Below are 24709 nucleotides of genomic sequence, written 5' to 3'. Positions count from 1 at the left end.
TCTTTGTGCCATGTGTGGAAAGTTGGTACATTCCCATAGGCTGCCACGAGAGCGAGTAGGATGAATAGGTAGTCCTCTGCTTTTCTTCCATCTATTTCCATGCTCACTCACTGAAAGTAGAGGCTGATAATTTCTCAAGGAGATACATTGTTGGTTGTAAACTAAATCTGTATTGCAGCGATTTCAGTCTCACCAAGAAGGTGAGACTGCAGCAGCTGAAAGACATTTCAAAATAATGTTCCAGTCCAGTGGTACCTGTGCTAGAAAAGCTGTGTGTACTAGAAAACAATAGGTTTTGAGCTTTTCTCTTGACATAGTGAATCCAAAGCAGGATTATTTCAGTAAAGTCTCTTACCCTTGTTACTGAGGACATGTTTTTTCTCAGGTGCTTATGAAGATTATTTTTATTCCATATTAAAACAGTATAAAATCTGCCGCTGTATGTAATATATCCTGGCACTGTAACAATAACTTGTTCAATTTTTGTAGCTTGCTTAAGAGTAAGGTACTGATGTCCTGCATAATAGCATGTGTCTGTCTTAACTACAAATGCAACTGTCTTAATTTTTTTCAAAACTAGGTTTGAATTTCCTGAACAGTTGCCACTAGATGAATTTTTGCAAAAAACAGATCCTAAAGATCCTGCCAATTACATTCTTCATGCAGTTCTAGTACACAGTGGAGATAACCATGGCGGACATTATGTTGTTTACTTAAATCCAAAGGGGGACGGCAAAGTGAGTATTGAAAAGCACCTAAACATATTTGTGTTTTGCAAATATATATTTGCAGTTTTCATAATGAGCGAATCTTTTTTGGAATTTTTGTTCCCTAACAGGAGAGCGTGCTGGCACGCTTATTTCATCACACAGGGATTTGACTTCTCCATGTAGTTCTTAGCTTGATACTTTTTCATTTGATGCCTGTTCTAACGTATTTGGGAAACTTACTTTGTATTTACAAAAAGAGCCATTAAAGAAAACTTGTCTTCTAAAGAGGAGCAGCTTCATCTTTGCTATTGGCTTTTGGCAAAAGACTTTTAACTAAGGGAATCCCTTCAGTTGTGTGTGTATATGTGTTGAAGTTCTACTGCAATCAAATTTTATCCAGCATTTTTTTAGGCTGACTTTATGCTGAAGCAAATATGAATGTTTCAAATGTTTCAGTGACTCAGAAGTTCAATATCTTTGCATGTCCCACTGTTACAGGTTTAAGTGACTTGATTGGATTGGATGTTTATAGGTCAGGTGCCTCTTCCCTTGAATTGACTGCTTTTGTGCGTACGTGACTGTTCACAGTAAAAGTAGAAGTCAGATTTCACTGTGAATTTGTTGCTATTTGTCTTTCATTCTTAATTGGCCTTATTGTTTTAATTTAAAATTTGCCATAGATTAAATGTACAAATAATGACTAGATATCTTGTGCATCAATGCTTTTTATTTTATTTTACAACAAATAAGGTCCATTTTCTGAAATTCATACAGAAATGTTAGATATTTGAATAACAGTCTTAAGAAAAAGTTCTTTGAATAATTATTGGGCTTTTGATATTCAGTGTAAAATGTTAAAGTATTTCAGTAAAGGTTTGGTATTTATGGCATTCCTTATGGTGAACCCAAGTAGCAGGTAGCACAAATTATACTGAACTAGACATTTGGTTTTTTTAAACTCATGCTGCTTGAAGAAGAATTTTAGTTACTTCAAAGAGCTGAAAGACATGCCAGAAATAGGATTAATTTATCATTCAAGAACATGTTTTTGTGTGTAATATTATATTTATATAAAATTTTCTCTCTAGTGGTGTAAATTTGATGATGATGTTGTGTCAAGATGTACAAAGGAAGAAGCGATTGAACACAACTATGGAGGTCATGACGATGACTTATCTGTACGGCACTGTACGAATGCGTACATGTTGGTTTACATCAGGGAATCAAAATTAAGTATGTATACTCTGCATGTGTTCCAAGTTAGATTTACATACAGGGATTTACAGCTATATTTTACTTCTGAATTGTTGACAGTCTTCCTATACAAAGGGGCTTTGTTAGTTGTCATTGGAATTTATAAATTCTGTGGGATCAACCAGCCTTTCTGTCACTTTTGGAACGTATGTGCTAATCTAGTGCCGTCTTGTCTTAGCACAGTAAAGCAAGACTGTATCTGCAGAGTGCTTTAGTCTTGATTGTTTTATAGGATGGAAAAATTAGTGAACTAACTTCAGTGATGGAAATGAGATCCAATTGATTATAAATATGTAGATATATATACACTAAAAAATTGAGTGGTGGTAAATATTTTTTTAATCCCGAAAATGAATATTCAATTCAGAAGTCTGATACATATTTCATGCAGGTAGTGCATTTTGGCTTGGGATAGAAAATGCTTCTTTTGCCAAAATGTGATGATATCAAACCATGTTTTTAATTAAAAGATGAAAAAAGCTGGGTTTGACTTCAAATCAGAGGAAAGTCAAGTGTGTGTGAAGAAAACCCTGTTTGATGTAAACCTTGAAATGACATCACAAAATCTGCTTTGTAGGTGAAGTTTTGCAGCCTGTCACGGACCATGATATTCCTCAACAACTTGTAGAAAGGCTACAAGAAGAGAAAAGGATAGAAGCTCAGAAGAGGAAGGAGAGGCAGGAAGCTCACCTCTATATGCAAGTGCAGGTCAGCTTTTGAAACAGATCAAGTTGCAACTACTTTACCGTTAAAATTCAGAATGTTGAGCCACCCGAGACAAACCTTGATTTTCAGTTTTTTGGATTTGTTTGGAAGTAGCGTTTGAAGTGAAATTACAATTTTAGTGCTTGTAAGTATATTTACACATGCAACGAATCCTAATGAAACGAATAGTACTGTATGTTATAGACATTTTTGTTTTCTGTAGAAGTTATGTGCTTGCAAGTAAAAATAGTAAGTTCAGGTGAAAGGAAAAGGACCAGGTTATTTTAAATGGCTGCCCTGCCACTGCACTTTTATCTCCTTCAGGAATTATTTTCTAAAATTAGAATGTATCTAGCCATAGGCTGCAAGCCTGGACTACTGCCAAACTGAGCTCATCAAGTAGAAGCAGAAGGAGAGAGTGCTTATATTTCCAATTATCTTTTTGGAAAAGCCAGATGGACTAGATTGTTATGAATTGCCTTAAGGAACCCTGTTCATGGCTCTTTCCAGAGCCCATCTGGCAGAAGAAAATAGAACCCATTTTCCATTTGCCTCCATGTTTCCTTGCATCTTTTTTCTGGTGTTCATAAGTAGAGATATCGGTGAAGTTCAGCTTGGTTTACACTGCCTTTACACTAGAGCTGTTTTAAGTGGAGAGACTGGCAGAGTTGCACCGTTTGTCTTTCTGTTAACAAAGAATGGGAGCTGTGGGAGATACAGGAAACATTTTAGGCCAGCCTCCTTGCATTACACCAGTAAAATAATTATGTAGTCTTTTTTTAAGCGCCAAGATTGTTAAAGCACCTGCTTCCAAGATTGGGATCTAAGCGCAACTGGTTTTTAATTGTTCGGGATTTGTAAGAATTAGTGTATTTTACTTACTTACACTGATTTGACTATCAATCACAATTCTTTAATTTCATTATAATCTGTATACTTGCAAATTTTCTTCATGAGAACACGAATAGTGTTAGCAGTGTGCCACCATCCAGAGAGCCAGTGACGTTGCACAGTAAAGTATCATGAGAAGGTATTACATTGTGCAGCTGAGTTAATATGAATAGTAACCTTTAAAATGTAATTTTTCAGATAGTGGCAGAGGATCAGTTCTGTGGTCACCAAGGCAATGATATGTATGATGAAGAAAAAGTGAAATACACTGTTTTCAAAGTATTAAAAAACTCCACACTTACAGAATTTGTTCAAAATCTCTCTCAAACGATGGTAAGTTTTCTGTTCCTGAATATGTGTATGTATTTATTTTATTACATTATGGTTGCTTCATAGTCTCCAGGTATTGGCAGCAGTCATAATTTAGACCTTTTAAAACAGAAGATCTGTTTGGGTTTAGTAAAAGTATCTTAGCCTTTTTTTGGGTTTTGGGGTTGGTTTTTTTTTTTCCCCCCTGTCACAATTTTTATTTATTTTAGGGATTTCCCCAGGATCAAATCAGATTATGGCCAATGCAAGCTAGAAGTAATGGAACAAAAAGACCTGCAATGTTAGATAATGAAGCAGATGGCAATAAAACGGTAAATATTCATTGATAGAGGACATTATTTCTGTACTTCACTCATGATTTTTAGTTCTCTTTAAGAATCTGTAAGTTTGGGACCTCGGATTTTTCAGGGTTTTAATTTAACCTGTATCTGGTAAAGTTTGATACGTGAGAAGACTTGAGATTTAGTGGATTGATTTGGACAGGAGGGAGGAGTGTGGTGCATGATTTTTCTTCCATGAAAAAAAGCATGATCATGATTTTTATGCTAGATTTCAAACCGATGTGTCTTTATGAGTCCTCCATTATTGGCAAAAACTCTGAATTTAATGAAATGTGTTCTTAAAATGTAAAACATTGTGTCCAAATACTGCAAAAAACAGTGATTGGTTTCACTGTCCTGTTACTTCTAAAGTGAAGTAATTTTCTTGCCATAATAAAGATAGCTGTAGCTATATTTTTTAAATGAAAAAGAAATAGGTCCATTTTAGATAAATCATTTATGCTTCATTAAAACATTTTTGGTGGTGTTATATCTGTCATTGTTTCTCTTAAACTTCATAAACTTCCTGTCATTAATGCAACTAAAAAAAAAAAATTCTCCCACTCATAGAATGTCATAAATTCTTATATCTGATGAAAATGCAGATATCAGGTTATATTATGTTCTCCAGAGACTTTTTTCTTCTTCCACATCTTTCTACGTAGATGATCGAACTTAGTGACAACGAAAATCCATGGACAATATTTTTGGAAACAGTAGATCCAGAGATGGCTGCTACTGGAGCAACGTTACCCAAGTTTGATAAAGATCGTAAGCATATAAGCTAAAACTTGAGTAAATGCAAAATACTTTTATTTTGGGTATATCTCGGAAAACATTGTGCGCTCCTTTTTTCAATGATGACATTGATGTACCGATCAAACTACAGTGCTGAAATTAGTTTTTCTCATGCAGTTTTTCCCTCATTTATCTTCAAGTGTAAGACATGTTTCACATGTTTTTAGAATCACTGAGTAAGTTTTTATATATATATATATGAAGTTGATTTATAAAAATTCAGTATTTAAGAATATTTTAAGGACATTAATCAATAAATCAAAGACACATCGTTGTTACTGTTTAAAGAAAAACATCTAGGTAATTCCACCCCCCACCCACCCCACCCCCAACATACTCAAATAAGCCTTACTTAAAATTAAATCTTGTTTCTTAATTTGTAGATGATGTAATGTTGTTTCTGAAGATGTACGATCCGAAGACTCGGAGTTTGAATTATTGTGGACATATCTACACACCTATATCCTGTAAAATACGTGAGTTGTAAAATTCATTTTCATTGTTATAATTGAAATTTTTTAAAGACAATAGTTCGCATATCTTTTTTTTCTTTTAATGTTAGTTTTCTCACTGAAATCAAAGGTAGGCCACAGAAAGAAATTCTGATTTCTCCCAACATCTGATAGTTTTCTTCCCCATGTTGTGTCAGTGAAACTTTCTGCAAGGCTGAGAGTGTTGCTTTAATACACCTTTGGCTGTCAGTTAATTTTTTTGTTACAGGTTTGCTGTATTCACCAGGTGTTGCTGAACATAATCAGCTGTTTCAGACTTGCTGTAAAGTTTTGTGATTTGATATTGCTCCCCAGATTGGGTTTTTTTCCTTCTATGTCAATTTTTTTTGTGGAATATACTTCTGCAATAGCTTTTAAAATAACTCTTGCACCACTTTTCACTATGGTACCACTTTTCACTATGGTAGCCTGAGAGCAGCTGCTCAGACTGAATTGGGTGTGAGCCTTGGTTTTCACATGGGTCCATTTAAAGAATTCAGCAAATGTCCACTGAGTAAAAATACTTTGATTTGTCATTTTGAATGTCTCATTTTGTTGACTTGTACGTGCTTTGTAATTTTGGATTTTGGCTGTCTTAATTTTCTTTTTTTTTTTTAAAGAAATTGAAATTTTTCTCTGGGGAAGGAATAGTGTTATTTCATCTCTTTGATCTTGGATGGCCTTGCACATGTTTTTGTTGTTGTTCAGATGAAGTGGAAGGAAACCTTAAAGTCTGTCTCTGGGTTGAATTGTCAATAAAGGAAGCTTTAACCCGGAAGGCTCTTTTTCTTAGGCATTTTAAAACTATTTATCCAGGGTAGAAAAATAGGTTCTCTTCTTTTTGCAGAGACCTCTGCTAGCAGTTAAAGTGCAATGCATTTCACATTCCTTTTCTTTTCCAATAGGTGACTTGCTTCCAGTTATGTGTGAGAGAGCAGGATTTCCACAAGAAACTAACCTTATCCTCTATGAGGTTTGGATTGATATACTTTTTGTAACATTTTTGTCTTTTACATGCTGTAACTAGAGAAAAAGAAGCTTTATTGGTTAAAAAAGGTTGCTCATAACAGTGGTAATTTGTAAATCGTGAGCACTCTGAAACCTGTAGCTTTGAAGTCTACAGTGCTGCAAAAAAGTATCAGCAGATAGTTAACTTCAAAACAGATTTAAAATTAAACAACTAGAAGTGTGAGGCTTTAAAAACAAAAAACTTCTACATGAAGTCCTACATGAGCAGCTTTGCTGTGCTAAATCTGTGCACATCCTCTGAGTTGCAGTGTTAGAGGAGCTAATGCTGCTAACGTTATTGGCCATTGTATTTTCAGTGCCCCCCCTTAGACAGCGGAGTTGAGAAAATGTTGCATCTTCTCCTTCCTTCCCTAAGTTAGAAGTCAGCAAACAAAATACTTAGTCTGCTAACATGTTTGTGCCCAAATACAGAAATAGCATATCTTCATAATGGCTGTATTTATTGAGTGCTGAAGATGCAGATCTTGCCAAGGCAAAGTCCTTGCTATAGTAAGAACAAGGAATTGGTTTTTTAATGGTGATTTTTGTTAGCAGTCATGCTGCTCTCTCTGGCGGTTCCAGGGGAGCATGCACACTTCCATGCTAAAACGCAGAACTGTCAGGTACTTCTACTCTGTGCAGGTCAGGGTTGCAGTTTGATTCCAGTTTGTTTAGACAGGTGCTTTTATCCCAAGAGGTCAACCTACAAGTATAAATAAGTAATACGCATATAGATATTTTATAATATACACATTTTTAATATGGCTTTTTTTTTTTTTTTTTAAAAGACAAGTGAATTGTTGTACAAAAGTTCTGCACTATTAAAATCAGTGAGCATAATCAGTGTTCTCCAAGCTTCCTGGAACCTGCATCAGTAGAAAATTAATCTCTGAATTCTAGAAACTTTTCAGTGCTAACAAGATAATGCTGAATGATAAAATACTTTTGAAAATTAAGATAACTTGAGTGAGACTCCAAAGGTAAAAATGAGCAGCCAGCTTTATCAATAGCAATTAGATGTATCTGGACCGTAGCTAAGATTACATTTAATTTACATATATGTATCTATCCATTTGTTTCAGTTGAAAAAAGATACAAGTTACCTTAACTGATGATTTCTTTACTATTGTGACCTTTATTTTTGTCTTTTGTTCATTCTGTGGTCAACAATTTTTGTTCTTTATTGCAGGAAGTTAAACCCAATTTAACAGAAAGGATTCAAGACTATGATGTATCTCTTGATAAAGCTCTTGATGAACTCATGGATGGCGACATCATAGTGTTTCAGAAGTATGTATTTTAAGGGACCAGCTTATCATTGCGATTAAATCACCTGGTTCACTTTGAAAGCAGAACTTCCTTTAAATTAGCATTTTTAACAAGAGCAAAGTGTAATTTTCCAACAATAGACATGTTCTCAGCAGTTCTAATTTGTTTATTCAAAGGGGAAATGAAAAAATATTGGTAGTACTTTAATTATCACGTCACATTATTTAAGGAAAAGAAGGTTTTATCCTAGTTTAGAAAACTAATAACCTAAAATAGGTCTTAATATTACCAAAGAGTGTGGTTCAGCAATGCGTCCCAGTTCTGCAGCTTTTTACTTGGAGCCACTGTAACTCAGCCTCTGAAGAGCCTACCAGCATTCCAGATTTCGGGCTCTGTACCATTACCACTGTACAAGGCTCTTGGCTTGGAGCTCCTTTCAGCCGAGAACTAAACTAAACTGCTTTCCCTTTTTTTCCTTTTACTCATGCTCACAATAAGTTCCATATTGGTCCACAGTGATGAGATGCTTCCAATTTGCCTGAGCATATACGACTTGTAGGTGTACTGGTGCTTCAACTGGAGTTTTCTCCAAGGCAAAAGGAGAACTCCTGCATCTTGTATCCGTTAAAGGGATCTTTCATAAGCTTGTCAGGGCTATAAATCAGCATTTCTATGCTCTCACTCCTCATGGTCACACCCAACTGTGTTGCTCTGTTTCTCTCCATGGGCTGACAGTGGGTGGAAGCCAGCTAGTCTATCTTCAGCACTCTTACCCCAGATTATGTGAGATGAATGTATTTCTCATGTCATGCCTTGGAACTCGCATTCCCTGTTGACCCAGTTGGTGTTATGCACCTTTGGCTGGCTGCTGACTCCTGGGTAAGTGCACAGCTTGTACCCTGGTGCTATTTCTCTGCTGAGAAGATAGGGGTACCAGTCAGTAGTGACCCAAACCAGCGTCTGTGCTGACTGTTTTGTTTCTGTGGTCAAGGAGTGCTATTGTACATCTGGCCTCTGTGCAAAGCAGTTAATGCAGGAGTCTATGGAAAGCTGTGGCAGACGCGCAGTGATGTGCCAGGGTGGGAGGGAGGGAGGACTACTGCTAGAATGCTGCTGTGAAACGACTGGAATCGGAGTATTGCCAGATTGCCAAATGAGCGAGCACGGTGTATGAGTGCGTTTGCCCTTGCACCGCACAGAAATACTGGGGTGTGGGTCACTACTGACTGTATTAGTTCTACTGTGTACGAGTGGTGGCTCTTTAAAAAGGTTTCTAAACTTTATTTCTGTATCTCTCAACTGTCGCTGACTTACTGTAGAAAACGTTTTTAAAAGCCCTAACTGCTTATATGTGTAACAATGTGATATGTAATGGTATTATCATTTGTTTGCTCTTGTAGGGATGACCCAGAAAATGATAGCAGTGAACTACCAACAGCTAAAGAATACTTTCGAGACCTCTATCATCGCGTGGATGTCATTTTCTGTGATAAAACCATCCCTAATGACCCAGGCTTTGTTGTTACTTTATCCAACAGAATGAATTACTTTCAGGCACGTGTCCTATTTGTTTCTCTGCTTTTGTTTCCTTGTTCTGAAAGTAACTTTTGCGTTAGTTCTCAAGCCCATTATACGTATTTTAAGAAAAGAGTAGATCTGTTATTGTACATTTTTTGCATTGTAGTAATGAAAAATTTAAGGAAGCCACTAATGCTTGCAAGAAGAAAATACTTTAAAAAAACCCAGTTTTATTAATAATCAGTTATTTGACAATAGGATTCTTTCTCGATATGCCATTCTGCTTTGTCAGGGAAATGATTTTCTAATGAAATTATGCGTTTGCTTTCGAAGTGACATGTAAAACTTGCTCAACTTATTTAGCTGTTAAAAGAAAAATACCTCGGGAATCTAGTGATACCTATTTTCTGCTTGTAATATCACCAGCAATATTCATTTTGTAGACCAAAGTCTATTGCTTTCTTCACACAATGCTGTTCAATTCTCAGTGGCACTAACAGGTCAAACCTGTGGTGTTCATAAAGGGCCACGAGGGGGGTGTTTAGAAGAGGAAAACTGGACAATGACACTTTAAAAAAAAATTAAAATAAAGTTGGTCTGATCTATTAAGAGCCTGAGTAGATTTGGCTCCCTACAGTTCTCCTGCAGTTGCTTTTGTCAGTGTCAGAAAGATCACTTAAAACCAGACAAGTTTATTTTATGTCACCAAAGGCAGGAACTTTGAGCACCTGCTTATACAGGGGAAGTCAGGGATGACTGTGCTCATTGTCTGCTTTTCAGCAACTTGCTTTCGCTTATTTCATTTTTACTTGAAGTGTAAGTTCTATATAGCTTATTTTGATAAGGGAAAAATAGACAGAGGATCCCCATGCTTTTTGTGAGGCAGTGACATGAAACATACTGATTGGAATAATGTGGTGATATTACCCAGCAAGCTAACTTCCTTGGAGTGAATTAAAGACCAGTGGGGATTTTCAAAGAGCACATCTTACTTATTTTCCCAATAATATTATAATTTAAAACCAACAAACAAACAAAACCAAAAGAGGAGTAGAGCTATTGTGGTGGTGATAGTAATTTATTGTAATAAAACAGACAGCTTCCTCTTTTTTTTTTTTTTTCCCTAGTGTATCTTATTCTTTGTCAACTGTTCAGAAGCTAAAGATACTAATTTATTTTGCCTTGGGGAAGCAGATATAATGGGTCTCTCTCTGAATTTCAGTAGCATAATGTTGTTGATGTGTAATGAATGACTGTGTGATTGTAGAGCAATGTCGTAACTGTCTGAAATAATTCAGAACTTACAAAAAAAATTTATTTGCAGGTTGCAAAGACAGTTGCGCAGAGACTTAATACAGATCCAATGCTATTACAGTTTTTCAAGTCCCAAGGGTAAGATGAATTTCCTTAGTGTTCTGTGTCTAAACTATTCTTTAGAATACTTGGCCCAAATACAGATAGGTAGCAATTACTTTGTAGCTTTTTCCAGGTTGTAAACTAATTCTTTACCAGTAAAATGTTAGCATTCTGGCATGCACAGCAAGTTGCACAGAAAGTTTTAAGTATTGCAATGGTTGGCTCTAGAACCTCAAAGAACTGCACGTTTCTTTAGAAGAGTTCTAGTGAATGTTATTGAAAAAAGATGCATTTTAAAGGATCACTGTTTAGATTTCTAAAATCATTAATTACTTCAAAGCCTTACCGTATGGGATAAATTATTAAGCTAATGCAAGTGCTGTTTCAGTGAATGCAGATTTCTAGAATGGAGGAGAGCAGAAACAAGTGCAGGATTTTTGCTGATTTTACAGGTTTAAATGCAGGAGTTACTTCACTGATTTTCCCCCTCCTCCCCCAAAGTCTGCAAATGAGGTTTTATAAAGATGACGATGATGTAACAAGTTCACAGCTGCTAAAAGGGGCATTTCTGGTTAAAGTGGTGTTCTCAGGCACAGTTGTGTAAAACTTGATTTAAATCTGTATAGAACTATAGCAGAAAACAGCATATTAGTAGTTACATGTATATGCTGCAGGAATAAATGCACCCACAAAAATTACATCATCTTTTTGTATTCATGTAAATATAGATTGCTTTTTATTAACCTGTAGGTATCTCCCTTCATCATCAATGAGCCTATCGTAATTTGAGTAGCTCTTTATAGTTTACAGTGCTGTGGTCACTCTGGAATTTGCTGTGTCATATGGCTCCACAAATTAACCTTTCACAATCTAAAGCATGTGCTGCTATACTAGTAGTTTCAGAGGAATGTAGGTCTGCCACCCTGCAGCATTAAAGGCGAGCTTGTAAACATCCAAGAGAGTTAACAAGCACAGTGGATGGTATATCTGTTCCCATACGCTCACCTGTTTTTAAAAATCACCAAAGCAGTGAATATAATGCTGCTTAGGCTGTGCGAGCAATTACATGAAACTGGAAGCCAGGAATAAAAATATACTTGGTACTTCGATTTACTGAGCAGTGATGGATTGTAAAGAGATATTTTTGTTTTTCTTTTTCCTTCTGTAGTTATAGGGATGGCCCTGGTAATCCTCTTAGACATAATTATGAAGGTACTTTAAGAGATCTTCTGCAGTTCTTCAAGCCTAGGCAACCTAAAAAACTTTACTATCAACAGGTAAGAGTCTTCTGTTTTTATTGGTGTGAATTAAAAAAAAAAAATTCTGCCCTATACGAAGTATGCCTAAAGTGTTTTTCTTTTCTTCCTTAAGCTCAAAATGAAAATAACTGATTTTGAAAACAGAAGAAGTTTTAAATGCATATGGCTAAATAGCCAGTTTAGGGAAGAGGTGAGTGAGGCTGGCTGTTACACACTTGCTATTGTTTCTGTGTCAAAGCTGGTATGGCTGTGATTATGTGCAGTTCACACACTGTTGTCCCTGAAGAACACAAAATTAGAACAAAGTTGTACCTTATGTAAAAAAACAACCAAACAAACAAAAAAACCAACCCCCAAACACCAAAAAAAACAAAAAAATAAACTTAGAAAAATTGTGCCAGTTCTTAACAAAAACTTTGAAGATAACGTAGTTGTTCACTTTAGTAATTGTTATCTTTTAAAGATGAATTTTTGATGGAAGAGAAGAATCCAATGCGTTCTGTGCTTTAATATGGTTGTTTACATTTTCAGGTTTTCTAATGATTTTTCTGTTTCAAATTCTGTAGGAGATAACAGTATATCCAGATAAGCATGGGTGTGTGCGGGACCTGTTAGAAGAATGTAAAAAAGTTGTAGAACTCTCTGAAAAAGGTTCAGGGAAATTAAGGTAAAGCTGGAAGATTTTGATTTCTTTTATGTGATCATGTGGATTTTATGCAGAAAAGTATCTATAGAATTTAAAATACTGTGGGAACCATTATTATCAAATGAAGTCTGCTACTATGTTAAAAATAAAAAGCTTCCAGTTTCACATTGTTGAGTTTCTTATTAACTACGAATATAAATTTTATGTGATTATTTATTTTGTATTTCATAAAGTTTCATCCTTGAGATGCATAAGTTTCATCGATTGCATTTGTTAACTCACAATTTAATAATTGTTTCCAATTCAAGCAATTCATGCTGTTCACTTCTGAGGAATTAAGAGTGAGGTCATTTAAAGAGAGTTTAAAAAAATAATTTAAATTAAAAACCTTTGTCTTGTAATTGCATGTACTGGCTTTTTTTGCCATAAGCTAGAAGTAATTTAACCTCTTGTAACTTTACAGCTTAATTTTTACTAAAGACTGAATTTTAAGTTTTACAAATACAGTAGTAGTATCTGTTTACATCCTGACTACACTAATCCTTCTCAAGGTTTGAGAAAGAAATGTTGCATTGATTTTTTTTTTTTTTTTTTTTTAAATGCTTTTCCTGTTTGTTTATTTTTAAGGCTGCTAGAAATTGTAAGTTACAAAATAATCGGTGTCCATCAGGAAGATGAGCTGTTAGAGTGTTTGTCACCTGCAACAAGTCGAACGTTTCGAATAGAGGTAAATATTGCTTCCTTAAAGAAACTTTAAAACTTCACTTTGAGAAAAGAAACTCAAGTAGTAACTCTCTTTTTCTGGATTGTGATTTTCAAATACTGTGACACTTGCAGCAAGCTGCAAAATATACATATATATTGCTGATAATATATATATGTATTTTTAAAGACAATCCTTCTAAAAATTTTCCTTTTTTCCATCTCCTTCCCCATAATAATTTTATTCTGTAAATTTTTATGTATGTTTATTACAACAATACAGGAAGACTTGTCAAGGGCTTGTCCATAGGACATTTGTTGCCTTAGCAATAATTTTAAGATTTGTTTGAGGACTCATGATGTGCAAATGGTTATGCTTAGAACCCACTTTCATACTCTAAACTTAAGTATTCTGGAAGACTTTGTTTCCTCTTCTGTTAAGTTCGAGCTTCTTGAGCCAAATTTTGATACTTATCATGTGATTTTTCTAAACATTTCATCATGCAAATCTGTTAACTTGCCTCAAAGATCAGAAATTAAAAAAAAAAAAAAGTTTCCAATGTAAACTGTAATGAGGAGACGACAAGAGGTCTGTGATATTTCTGTCAGCTACTACTACAGCTCATAGAAGATCTCATGTCAAAAAAGCCATTCGGGGAAGCCAGGAGAATATTTACTGAGCAGGGGAAGCTGAAATGCTGTCATGCCAGGGATGAATGACTCTTGTAAAAAGACTCTGTCAAACGGCATGGCTCTTTTAATTGTTTTTAAATAGATTTGTTTTATATATCAGTAACAGTACATCAGTTATGCTTTTAGTTACCTAATAATACTTTTTGGGGAAGTTTTAGCTGATTGCAGTCATAATTTTATGTCTGGATCTAGGAAATTCCTCTGGACCAGGTAGATATAGATAAAGAAAACGAGATGCTAATCACAGTGGCACATTTCCACAAAGAGGTTTTTGGGACATTTGGAATTCCATTCTTGCTGAGGATACACCAGGTACCGCATGCCTCCCTTTTTCTCCCCATGGGATTATATTGATGATGTTTTCTTAAAGTACTGCCAAAGAAATTGATTAGTATAAAAAGTGTATGAGAAAATATTGCTCCTGTATAAAAGGTTCTGCCCCGTATATGCCTTTTTATAGTTAAATCATTTACCATCTCAGTTCTCTTTTGCATATACAGATTGTTTAGTGTTTCAGTGAGCCTGTGCAATGTCTAGAAAGTAGGCATTCAGCATCAGCCAGGGACTTGAAATACTATCAAAGCAATACTAACACCCCCGCAGAATCCCCCTCAACAAACTAGAATCCTATTTCTAATACCATTTCAGTAATTGCAATGCAAACTTGTTGGCAAAAGTGGCTAGGCCGTGGTTACTTGGCATCTTGCTGAGACACATGATTATGAAAAATGAGTTTGCTTTCTTGAACATTTTCTAAGATGACTTTGCATTTCATAACTTCTGTAATTTGATGTGCTTTATCTTCTAGCGCTGGAAGTTAATACAAGAGTGAAAGCTAATTTTGAAAACTTAATTTAAATTCTTAAGTTTTTATGTGGTGCTGTTCCAATTGAATGTCACTCTAATTCTTTTAATATCAAAGTGTATTTCTGGGGACAGTTAGCAATTTGCTTCTAAACTTTTTCTGGTTCATGTATGTTAGTTTGTATGAAAATTACCTACTTTTCTAAAAGTTTTGGAATGAGAAATATGTCCACATCTCTGCATCCTATAGAATTTTACTATATTTCCATATTTTTGATCAACGTAGAGTAAAACCTGTGTGTTGATTTCTGGTGGAAACCATTTGCACTGCATTTCCCTGTCTATGACAGTTGATAGATATTATTGATCTCTTAAGTGGATGGTATCCATCACTTTTTTTTGGCAGTTTACATACACAGCGTGCAGAAACATACTACAAAAAGCTACTAATTGAGGGGGAGCATTACAGGTGTAGAGGTTTTAAAAAGTAATATGCTTAAGAAGGATATGTAATTTTTTTTTTCCAAATTCCTATTTTGCTGCTAATTTTCTAACTTTGTTTCTTAACTTTAACCTGACTTGCACATATCACTAGCAGTGCTGGTCAATTTATGGGACAGTTTGCATAATGATGAATCAATAAGACTTACAGTTGCTGAATTTATAGCAAGTTGTATGTTCTTATTCTGTATTGTGGTCGATGATGTTGACACTTGTGTAATTTTGTAAATAACTGAGAGATTAAGGCAATGTATTTCAATGAAGCTTGAAGCAGGAAATATTAACAGCATCCCTTTTTTTCCTAGATTTTTTTGACATTAAAAATCTTATTATAATTATTAGGGTGAACACTTCAGAGAGGTTATGAAGCGGATTCAGACAATGCTGGACATACAAGAAAAAGAATTTGAAAAGGTAATGGCAAGTTGGGAGAGTTTTTATTGCTGCTTGTAGACCCTAAATGAGTTTATTTTAAGAAGTTGGAACACCACAGGATAAGTGTAGATTTTGATCAATAGAACAGTTGCTTGACTTCAATAATGTTTTTTCTGAGAATAATTAGGTAGGGTGTGTAGGAGTAGTATTTCTGTCCTACATTAAAAGAGATACTCAGCAAAACATTAAAGTAACCTAGAAAAGTTTAAATGGTGCAGGACCTATAGAGGCCACCCACTTCAGGTTCCTGCTCAGAGCAGAACTAGCTTGAAGTTAAGTCAGGTTGCTCAGGGCTTTACCTAGTTGCAATTTGAAAACTCCCAAGGGTGGGAATTCTGCCACGTTCTGGACACTGTATTTTAGAGCATCACGGCTATCATTGTGAAGACACTTGTTTTCCTTACATGTAATCAGAATTTTTCATTTTGCAACTGGTGGTGGTTGCCTCTTGTCCTTTTGCTCTGCAGTCTATAACAGTCTTCAGTCGTGGAAGACTAGATGCCCCTGTTAGCTTTTTCTTCTCTGGGCTAAACAAACCCATTTACCCTAGCTTCTCCTATGCCATGGACTCCCTAACTGTCTTACTGGACTATTGCTAGCCTTGCTGCAGTTTGTTGCCGTCTTTTTTCCCTGGAGGGCCTGAACCTGGACATAGTATTCCAGATGCAGTCTCATGATTTCCTGAGGATTCATTTTATACCATTGTCAAGGTTGTTGATGAAGATTTTAAACAGGATTGGCCTTTATCAACCCCTGAAGAATACCATTCATAACCAGCTGCGAGTTAGACTATGAAATTAGACTTGACTTATTTTAGTGTGGTATCTTACCAGGTTTTTTTCTTTCCTTTTCATAGTTTAAATTTGCAATTGTAATGATGGGCCGACACCAATATCTCAATGAAGATGAGTATGAAGTGAACTTGAAAGATTTTGAGCCCCAACCTGGTGAGTTGTTTGATAACCTGACTATTCTTTTGACCTGATGAAGTTGCTCTGCCAGTTGTTATAATGTGATTATCCTTAACTCAGGATGCAGAAAGAGATTGTTCTTTGTAGATGAAATACATTATATGTAGTAACTAAGCAAGTATTTATATACGCTTGTGTGCACACTTAGCAGTGTTAAGTGTATATGTTAGTCAGAGAGTATGTATTTTATAGGCACATAAATAACTAATAATCTGTTTCCTTGTGAGTTAAAGGTTTGCATTTTAGTGACCAAACGGGTCAAATATCAGTATAACATATTTTACAGAAGAGAGTTACATCAGTTGCACCTTACCTGTATTGACCATCTGCTCCTTTGTACGTTTGATTCTCACATTGTTATTGGAGTGTGTGCTTGTGTTATTCCTAAAAAATGTTAAGGTGCATTCGCATAAGATTCTTATTTTAAGTGTGCTGCAAAGAGGTATTTGAATTCTCCTATTCATTGAAGACACTTCTTGTTTCGTTCTTGATATCTTCAATGAATCTGAAGAATCTAACAAAAGTATTACATATGTGAATAGGATGCTGTTTAGATTTTCTTTTTCTAAGAGGTGATTCACCAAGCTACAAATGGAGCTGTGTTCTGAATTTGTCTGTGGATGGTCTACCATCTTGTTTACTTGACTGATACTTAAAGCTGTATTCTCTGAGGAATTTAGACATAGGAGAAACCAAGTTAATCCTTCGGGAGTTCCACACAGTCATCTTTTGAGAGTTTCAGTTGGGAATGGCACCTTTGGATCTGCAGTCAGAGCTCTGTTGAAAGCTTTGAATTAATACGTTTTTTTTTCCCCTAGCTTAGCTGACTGTTCCTTTTTGTGAGCTGCTCTGTCTGGTAGAAACGAGACTGAGGACAATTTGCTCTCTGCAGTTTTATTTTTCTGACAGTTAGGAGCTCTGTTTTTTGTTAGGTTGTGCTAGGGCCAAACTTTCTCTGATTTTTTTTTTTCAAGCTGTGTTCTGGATTTATGTAACAGTTGTAAAGAAATCCTGTAACTGTCCATTTATTTCAAAACCCACAGAGGGTTAGACGTATACTACTGTTGAGTACTTTGCAGGAGCCTAGCAAAAAGTCCTCTCGTTGTGGTATGTTACACAGCCAGGTTTATGGCTCATGGCTGTGAATATGAGGGGACTTGCCAAAACTTTGAATGCCTGCATCTGCACAAGTCGTCTGTGAGCAGAGAAGTGTGTTACTGGAGAGACCTCTTTTTCTGCACTAGTTGTGAGGGGTCTCTGGATGATGAACTTGGAGGTGGACATTTCTCCATGGACAGATAAACTCTCTCTTGTGTGCTCAGAGCAGGCAGAGTCCTGATTTTATTCTGTGAGTCATCTTTCTGGGGGCGGGAACAGGAAGGCAATAGTCTAAAACGAACTGTCAGACTTTCTGAGCAGAGCAGAGCCAGTATTGCCAAAACAATGCAAAAGACTAACCAGGTAACTAGGTCAAACGTACAGAACATGGCAGAAATTGGAAAAGGGAGAACTTGAACTGTTTGTAGGAGTTGTAGGGAATATGAGGTTAAAGGGTTTTAATTTGAGAGTTCATGGGAAGTTGCCCCTTTGATGTAATACACCTTGATAGAATTCATTTCCCGCCGCTGCCCCCACCCCCTGAAATTCTCCTATGGGGTGATAATATGCTCTAATGCCTTCTTATCTAAGTAGTATTTCAAGGTGTGGGGCTCTCGCATTTCTACAAATACCAAATTTTAACACATGCTGGACTGATTGAACCAAAGCTTTGGCATTCTCTAATTTGATTGACGTAGCTGATGTAGCAATGATTGTGCTGGCGCTAATGGTGTAGGACTTCATTTCTTTCTTTAAAAGACATTCAGGTGATCTCAGCAAGATTGGCAGTTCTCTTTTATATTTGACATTGACCATTATGTCAAATAAAAAGACAAATAATTTTGATTGAAGAAAATATATCCAAAAATGCGGATGCAGGCAACAAAAAAGGTCAAGTGTTTTATGCTTTAGTGGTTGCAGTTGATGGCTTTGAATGTAGGAGTGTGCTTTTCTTGCTGGGGGGCTATTTAGTTTCTGCCTTTATCATTTCACTTCAAAGAACATTTGATGCTCTGCATTGAGGACATCTTAAAAGAGAATTTCTCCCATTTGCAAGAAGTATGTGGACTGTGGTTTTTCATGAAAACTAGTAGTAGATAAAACCATATTGGATTGAACAAGTGAAAAAATTTGTATGTTTTCTTTACAATCTAAATATGACTAAATTTTTTTCTCAGAAAATAGAGGTCAGTTACATGATTTCTTAATTAACTGATTATTTGCATTTTATGTGAATTTAACAAATATTCCCACTTAAACCAGGTGATAAGAATAACTTAATACAGCAGAGATAACTTATAATATGGCAAATACTACAGGTTGTCATATTTAGATGATGGATGCCTTCCTGTTTCAAACAGGCGCAGCACTTTGGCGAAAACTCGTACTTTGATGTGCCTGCGGCCATAAATTATAACAGTAGTTTTCTTGCTTTAGCACACACTTCACTGCTGTAAACTCCTATAAGTGACTGAAGAGGAGAAAAACCAGCTACCTGATCCAGAAACAGCTGTGAAATATATTATTGGAAGGAAAGCAGCAGTCAGGAAAGCCGCCCTGTTGGCTGTTGACTGTAGGACTGTTCTGCAGTCCTCTTCCGTACCCTGTGATTCCTAGCAAACTGTGAACAGGGCACACAGGAGTAGTTTGTGTAAAGGAAACTTTCCGATTTAGTCTTAAAACTTCATTATTTTTTTTCTCTTTTCTTTTCTAGGCAACATGTCTCATCCAAGGCCATGGCTAGGGCTTGACCATTTCAATAAAGCCCCAAAGAGAAGTCGCTACACTTACCTTGAAAAAGCTATTAAAATCCATAACTGACTTACTTAACCAGATTGTCAAGGCAAGGGACAAAAATAAGTGTGTGTGTGCACCTTTTTAACAACTGTAGAACTTTGGTACACGTGCACTATATCTGAAGTCTTCAGCAAGAGGATTTGCTGCTGATGTTAATTTTATTTTGTTGAGGCTGTTCAGTTTGGCTTCTCTGTATCTATTGACTGCCCTTTTTGAGCAAAATGAAGGTGTTTTTATAAAGCTTGGATGCCAATGAGAGTTATTTTATGGTAAACGTAATGCAAGGCAATTGTCAGCATAATGAGGGAAGAGTTTAGTAGAACAGTTGACATTGGCAAAATATTTGTCTGTAGTACGTTTATAGATGGCATAAGCTGGCTGGCTGCCCTTCCCGGTATGGTGTTCACCATCACTGCAGCTAGTAAGTCTTATGTTTAGACTCACATCAGATTTATTTCCTTCAGTTATACTTTAAATGACATTTTTGTGCATTTGTAAATGCAAAAAACTCACATCATCAATAAATAGCAATCTCTACTTCATTGTGTACATTGTTGGCACTTATTCGGGATTTTTGTCTCCTCCAGCTGCATAGAATCTTTTTTAAGAAACTAGTTTTCCTTTAATTTAGTCACTACTTTGCATCCCGTTTTGCCAAGTGGATGCCCTGAGTCCTAAAAAGAGATATTTGGGTCTTTTTATTAAATTTTCAACCATTGATAAATACCGTTGCGATTTATTATGCCATCTTCTGGCAAATAGAATGACACTCAAAAGTTGGCAAAAGCAAGTGAAAGGATTATAAATATCATTAATTCAGTTAACATGGGAAGAGATGGGGAAAACACAAGAAATAACCTTTTAGCACAGAGGGCATGCTCACTAGTGTTTAGTAAGCTGTTGACTTTGTATAAAAAAGGAGGAAAAAAAAAAAAAGAAAAAAAAAAAGAAAAAATGAAATTGTATATTTAATGAATGAACATGTACAATTTAACACTTGGAGGTTAATTTTGTTGGGTGAGTCTGCAAGTGAATTTCACTGATGTTGATATTCATTGTGTGTAGTTTTATTTCAGTCCCCAGACTGCTTCCTTTTATTTTGGAGCTAATGCCAGCCGCGTGTCTAGTTTTGAGTGCAGTAAAGATAGAATCAGCAATTCACACTTAATTTTACATTCTTTTCCAGTATTTTATTTTGTTTCTGTAGCCGCAGTGTACAACAACTCTTCCTGTATATTGCCTTTTTTGCTGGAAAATGTTGTATGTTGAATAAAATTTTCTATAAAATTTTTCTTCAGTGAGTGATGACATGGACGTTGAAGAAGATTTCTCCTCTCCTTGGAAATAGAGTTTTGGGAAATGTTTTCATTTGTGAGGTTTTGCTAAAGTTGTGGTTTTTTTCTTAAGTGTTGACAATTGTATAACCCTCTTATTGGTTGTTTTGGGAAAAATTTGTGGGTTTTTCTGTTTTGGGTTTTGGAGGTTTTTTTTGGTTTTTGATTTTTTACCTCCTAACTAATGACACTTGAGCTTAACAAATAAAAGGTTTTCCAGGAAGGAGCCATGTACAAATAAGACAAATGGAAAAATTATTTTACTAGTTTGTTTGTAAAGCTTGTAGTAGAGTCTTTGTAGTAGACTTGACTCTGCCTGCCTGTACAAAATTTTGTCGTCCAGATTCTCAAGTCTAATATTATAAATGGTGTAAAGTGAAATCTGGAGTCTCTAAAGGTAAGCTCTCTTAATAGAGAAATAGAATCCCATCGTAATGTCTTCCCTGTATTCATAACCAAAACAGAAAGTGCTTAGAAGCTTCCCTTTCTCAGACCTATCAATAAACATTTAGTAGGGGTTGTGTACATGTGATGGCCTTTATACTTTTTTCTGAGATGGATTCTGGTGATTACTGAAAACACCAGCAAGTATTTTCAAATTAAATTTTAAGATCTATTTTATTCTTTTAGCTCTAAAATGAATTAATTGCTCAAGGTTTAGGTATGTTTGGATTTCTTCTTAATTTATGTCTTGCAGTGCTTTTAACTGTCTCTTATTTCCAATCAAGGCAAACTAGTTTACTTTTTTTTTTTTTTTTTTTGGTCATCTGAGTGCGTAGGTTACAGGTAGAGGGAAGTGCTTGAATTGCATGCCTTAAGTGGATAAAGTTTTCCTTTGGTTTGCATCGAACTGGTGAGAATTACACCACCATCCAAGTGGTGTTTTTACTAGTACTTGGATTGTCTCTACAGGCTTTCAGTAAATGTCAGGATTTGTATTCAAAATATTTCTGTAAACAGAGACTGTGGTCAGCAGTAGTAAGCCCTAATTATATTTTGTAGATTTAATGTTATGGTAGACTGATATAAAATTGAGCTTGTATCTGAATGTCACTAAGTTTTTTCACATTAATTTATGGGATGTTGGCAGCTTTTAGGGAATATCTTAAGAAATCACAATACTTCCTATTCCAGAAGAAAATATCGCTAACAAAGTGAATTTTGGGTGCCTTTTGATTTTTAGATGACTAGTTTTTACGTGCTTCAGTATTTGTGCTATTCCCACACTAGTTTTGAAAAGATGATACATTAAGGCATTCCGTATGCAGTTTTCAATAACTGAAGGTTTTTTATGAAATTTTTTTTTTTTTGGAGCACAAGTAACTTGTTATTCAAATGTGGAAACACACACCTATGAAGAGAAGAGGAAGACAGGAGGTTTTCTCAGGTGCAGTATGTTTGTTTAGTTCATTCTAAAAAATTTACAAGAATACAATCTTCAAAATTACCATGCTTTCCATTTCTTATTCAGATTTTGGAATTATCTGGATAATAGACAGTGAATGCATTAAATTAAGTTAATGATAATATAAGTGTTAAGCAATAAGGATGTAATTTCATGGTACAGAGCATCAGAGCAACATGATGTTAATGGCCCATCTGAATTCTCCCTGCGAAAATAGCAAGCGTTGTTCCTGTAGATTTACATAGTGCCTTTTATCCTAAAGGAGTCCAAAGCATTCTGTGAAATCTAAGCAAATCACACCAGTGACATAATTGCTGACTAGAGAGTGACAGCCAACAAAAACACCCTGTATACAAGAAGGCTTGCTTAGCAACACCAGGACAGATCTGTGCTGCCGCAAGACGCGTCGGAGGGATCGGGCCGATGTCCTACCGCAGGACGTGCAGAGCGCGCAGTGCCTCCCACATACTGGATCTACCTCAGCTGCTGCCCCTCCGGAGCTGGCACGCCAGCATCCCGCCCCGGCCTCCCGCTGGAGCTTGGACCAGCCTGTCCTGCGGGCTCTGTGCTGGCTGCAGGCGTCAGTGCCCAGATCTAAGCTACGCCGTGTTTTTGCTGTTTAATATCCTTTGTGAGAAATCGTTTTCTGTAGGAACTGTATATATTGTAAATAAAATAGACTAGGATAAACACTGGATTTGTGTCTTGTCCGTTCATTTTAGAAAAGATTGGGAGCAAAAGCTAATGGCTCACTCAGAAGTTACGGTGATTTTGGTTAGATCGGAGAGATAAATTTTGCAAAATTCAGCCAAATTGTGTATCAAGAATGACATTCATAGTGTAGGGAGAGCTGGCCAGAAGGTAAATGCTGACTTATGTGGCAGTTTCCAGGTTTTGAACTCTTCTTGTTTTTTCTCAGAGGAACTAAACAAGCATTTGGATATTGAGGCGGAGTGTGTCGGTGTTTGGTGTGTGAGTGGTGTGGTGTCATTTATTGTTGGCTTTTAAACCAGCCTGGTCTTTAGGGTCAGAAAAAGGGGAAAATGTTCACGTGTGATATGCCTGAATATGGCTTCAAATCTGTGCTCAACTTAATTTCTGTCCCAGGCGATGTTGAAGTTAGCTGTGTACCAAGCATGGCAGGAAATTAAATTTGCTAACCACCAGGCTGTAGCTGGAAGCCTTTATTTTTCATGAAATAGTTGTGTAAACTATTGTGCCTCCAAATATTGGTGTAAAAATTTCTAACTACTTCTGTTAAATGTCTCCTGCACATCTTAAATCATATGTATAATTTCTTTGTTATGTATATATTCATGTGGTTGGTGTGTTTTGGTTTTTTTAGCACCTTTCCTCCTAAATGTTACTGGCTTGATGCGTTATTTGTCACTACTTAACAGCAAAGCTTGCTGTTTCACAGCCAGATATTAAAATGGCGAAAAATCTTAGCATTTTAAAAAAATATGAAAAGGTACAAAACCTGCTGGGCTGACATGTATGTGGCTGCTTGTGGATTTAGTCGTTGTGGTATAATTTCCCATTAGGTCAAAGTAGGTTGGGTTGCCACATGATGGAGAGTTACTGACCTTGGTACCGAGTGAAAGCTGGGGCAGCTGCTCTTGCACCACTGGGTTGAGAAGGCTGGGAGGTGTTGGCCTGGGCTTCATGCAGGGCCATGGAGTCATCGTAAAAGCTCCTTTGTAGAAATACCTCACTCGAGAAATTGCACTACCAAGCCTGTACTCCTCTTAGAGGTTGTGAGTTTCTATGTGCGTAAAATATAGAAGTAATTCAAACACAGATAATGGACAGTTTGTTTCCAAGTGGCTGAATTTGACCAGCCGCTGTGCTCAGTCCTGAGGAAGGCCGGTGGAAGGGTTTGTTACGCGGGATCCTTCTGGCACAGAGTCCCGTTTTGGGCTCAGCGATGCTGATCGGCATAAGGTTGGGCCTTGCAGCTGAAGAGGTGTGGAACGCTGAATCACGCTGTGCTTGCTCTAAAAACAGTTTCTGCTTGGTTACTAGCAGCAGTTTTCTTCAGCAGTATCTCTTGGTGTTGCTGTTCTCACCTTCCTAGGGCCATGTGTCTTTTTCAGTTTGCGGTGTACCAGGCTGAAAGGTCAGCCTGCTGCTCTAGCACAAAGGAGAGCTAGCTCTACGGATTGGTTTGATTTGCCTGGAAAATAGTTGCTTAACAGTTTCTACTTGCATTGACCCAAGTGTACTTTTTTCACATGTCTATAAAGACTGGAGCTTCTATGGTCTAAAGACTGCGGTTCTCGTACTTCTTGAAGCAAAACGCCGTGCACGCGTCCCCCCTAGTTTAGCTAAGCCGGTTTAAAATGTGCTGCTAGCTATGTAGACGCTATTTGTAACACCGGCGAGCTCCAGGTAGCCTGAGATGACGGGCCGTG

The 24709-nt window shown here is 36.5% G+C and overlaps 1 protein-coding gene across 1 annotated transcript in view; it reads left to right on the top strand.

Moving 5' to 3' along the window:
* Positions 1-20096, top strand: part of USP7 (ubiquitin specific peptidase 7 (herpes virus-associated)) — a 41391-nt gene extending 21295 nt beyond the window's left edge. Inside the window, exons 12-30 of the mRNA XM_009572303.1 lie at positions 581-737; positions 1799-1943; positions 2542-2672; positions 3759-3893; positions 4100-4201; positions 4876-4981; positions 5392-5484; positions 6405-6472; positions 7697-7797; positions 9177-9330; positions 10619-10686; positions 11819-11927; positions 12022-12099; positions 12476-12576; positions 13183-13282; positions 14143-14262; positions 15598-15669; positions 16547-16637; positions 19474-20096. Of these exons, the coding sequence (XP_009570598.1) occupies positions 581-737; positions 1799-1943; positions 2542-2672; positions 3759-3893; positions 4100-4201; positions 4876-4981; positions 5392-5484; positions 6405-6472; positions 7697-7797; positions 9177-9330; positions 10619-10686; positions 11819-11927; positions 12022-12099; positions 12476-12576; positions 13183-13282; positions 14143-14262; positions 15598-15669; positions 16547-16637; positions 19474-19580 (2038 nt within the window). The 3' untranslated portion in view covers positions 19581-20096. The remainder of the gene's footprint in view (positions 1-580; positions 738-1798; positions 1944-2541; positions 2673-3758; positions 3894-4099; positions 4202-4875; positions 4982-5391; positions 5485-6404; positions 6473-7696; positions 7798-9176; positions 9331-10618; positions 10687-11818; positions 11928-12021; positions 12100-12475; positions 12577-13182; positions 13283-14142; positions 14263-15597; positions 15670-16546; positions 16638-19473) is intronic.
* Positions 20097-24709: the final 4613 nt, after the last annotated feature.

The sequence above is a fragment of the Fulmarus glacialis genome, unplaced genomic scaffold, assembly GCF_000690835.1.
Source record: "Fulmarus glacialis isolate BGI_N327 unplaced genomic scaffold, ASM69083v1 scaffold44592, whole genome shotgun sequence".
NCBI lineage: Eukaryota > Metazoa > Chordata > Aves > Procellariiformes > Procellariidae > Fulmarus > Fulmarus glacialis.
Note: the sequence above shows the minus strand (reverse complement) of the source record. Positions and strands in the feature narration are given on the sequence as shown.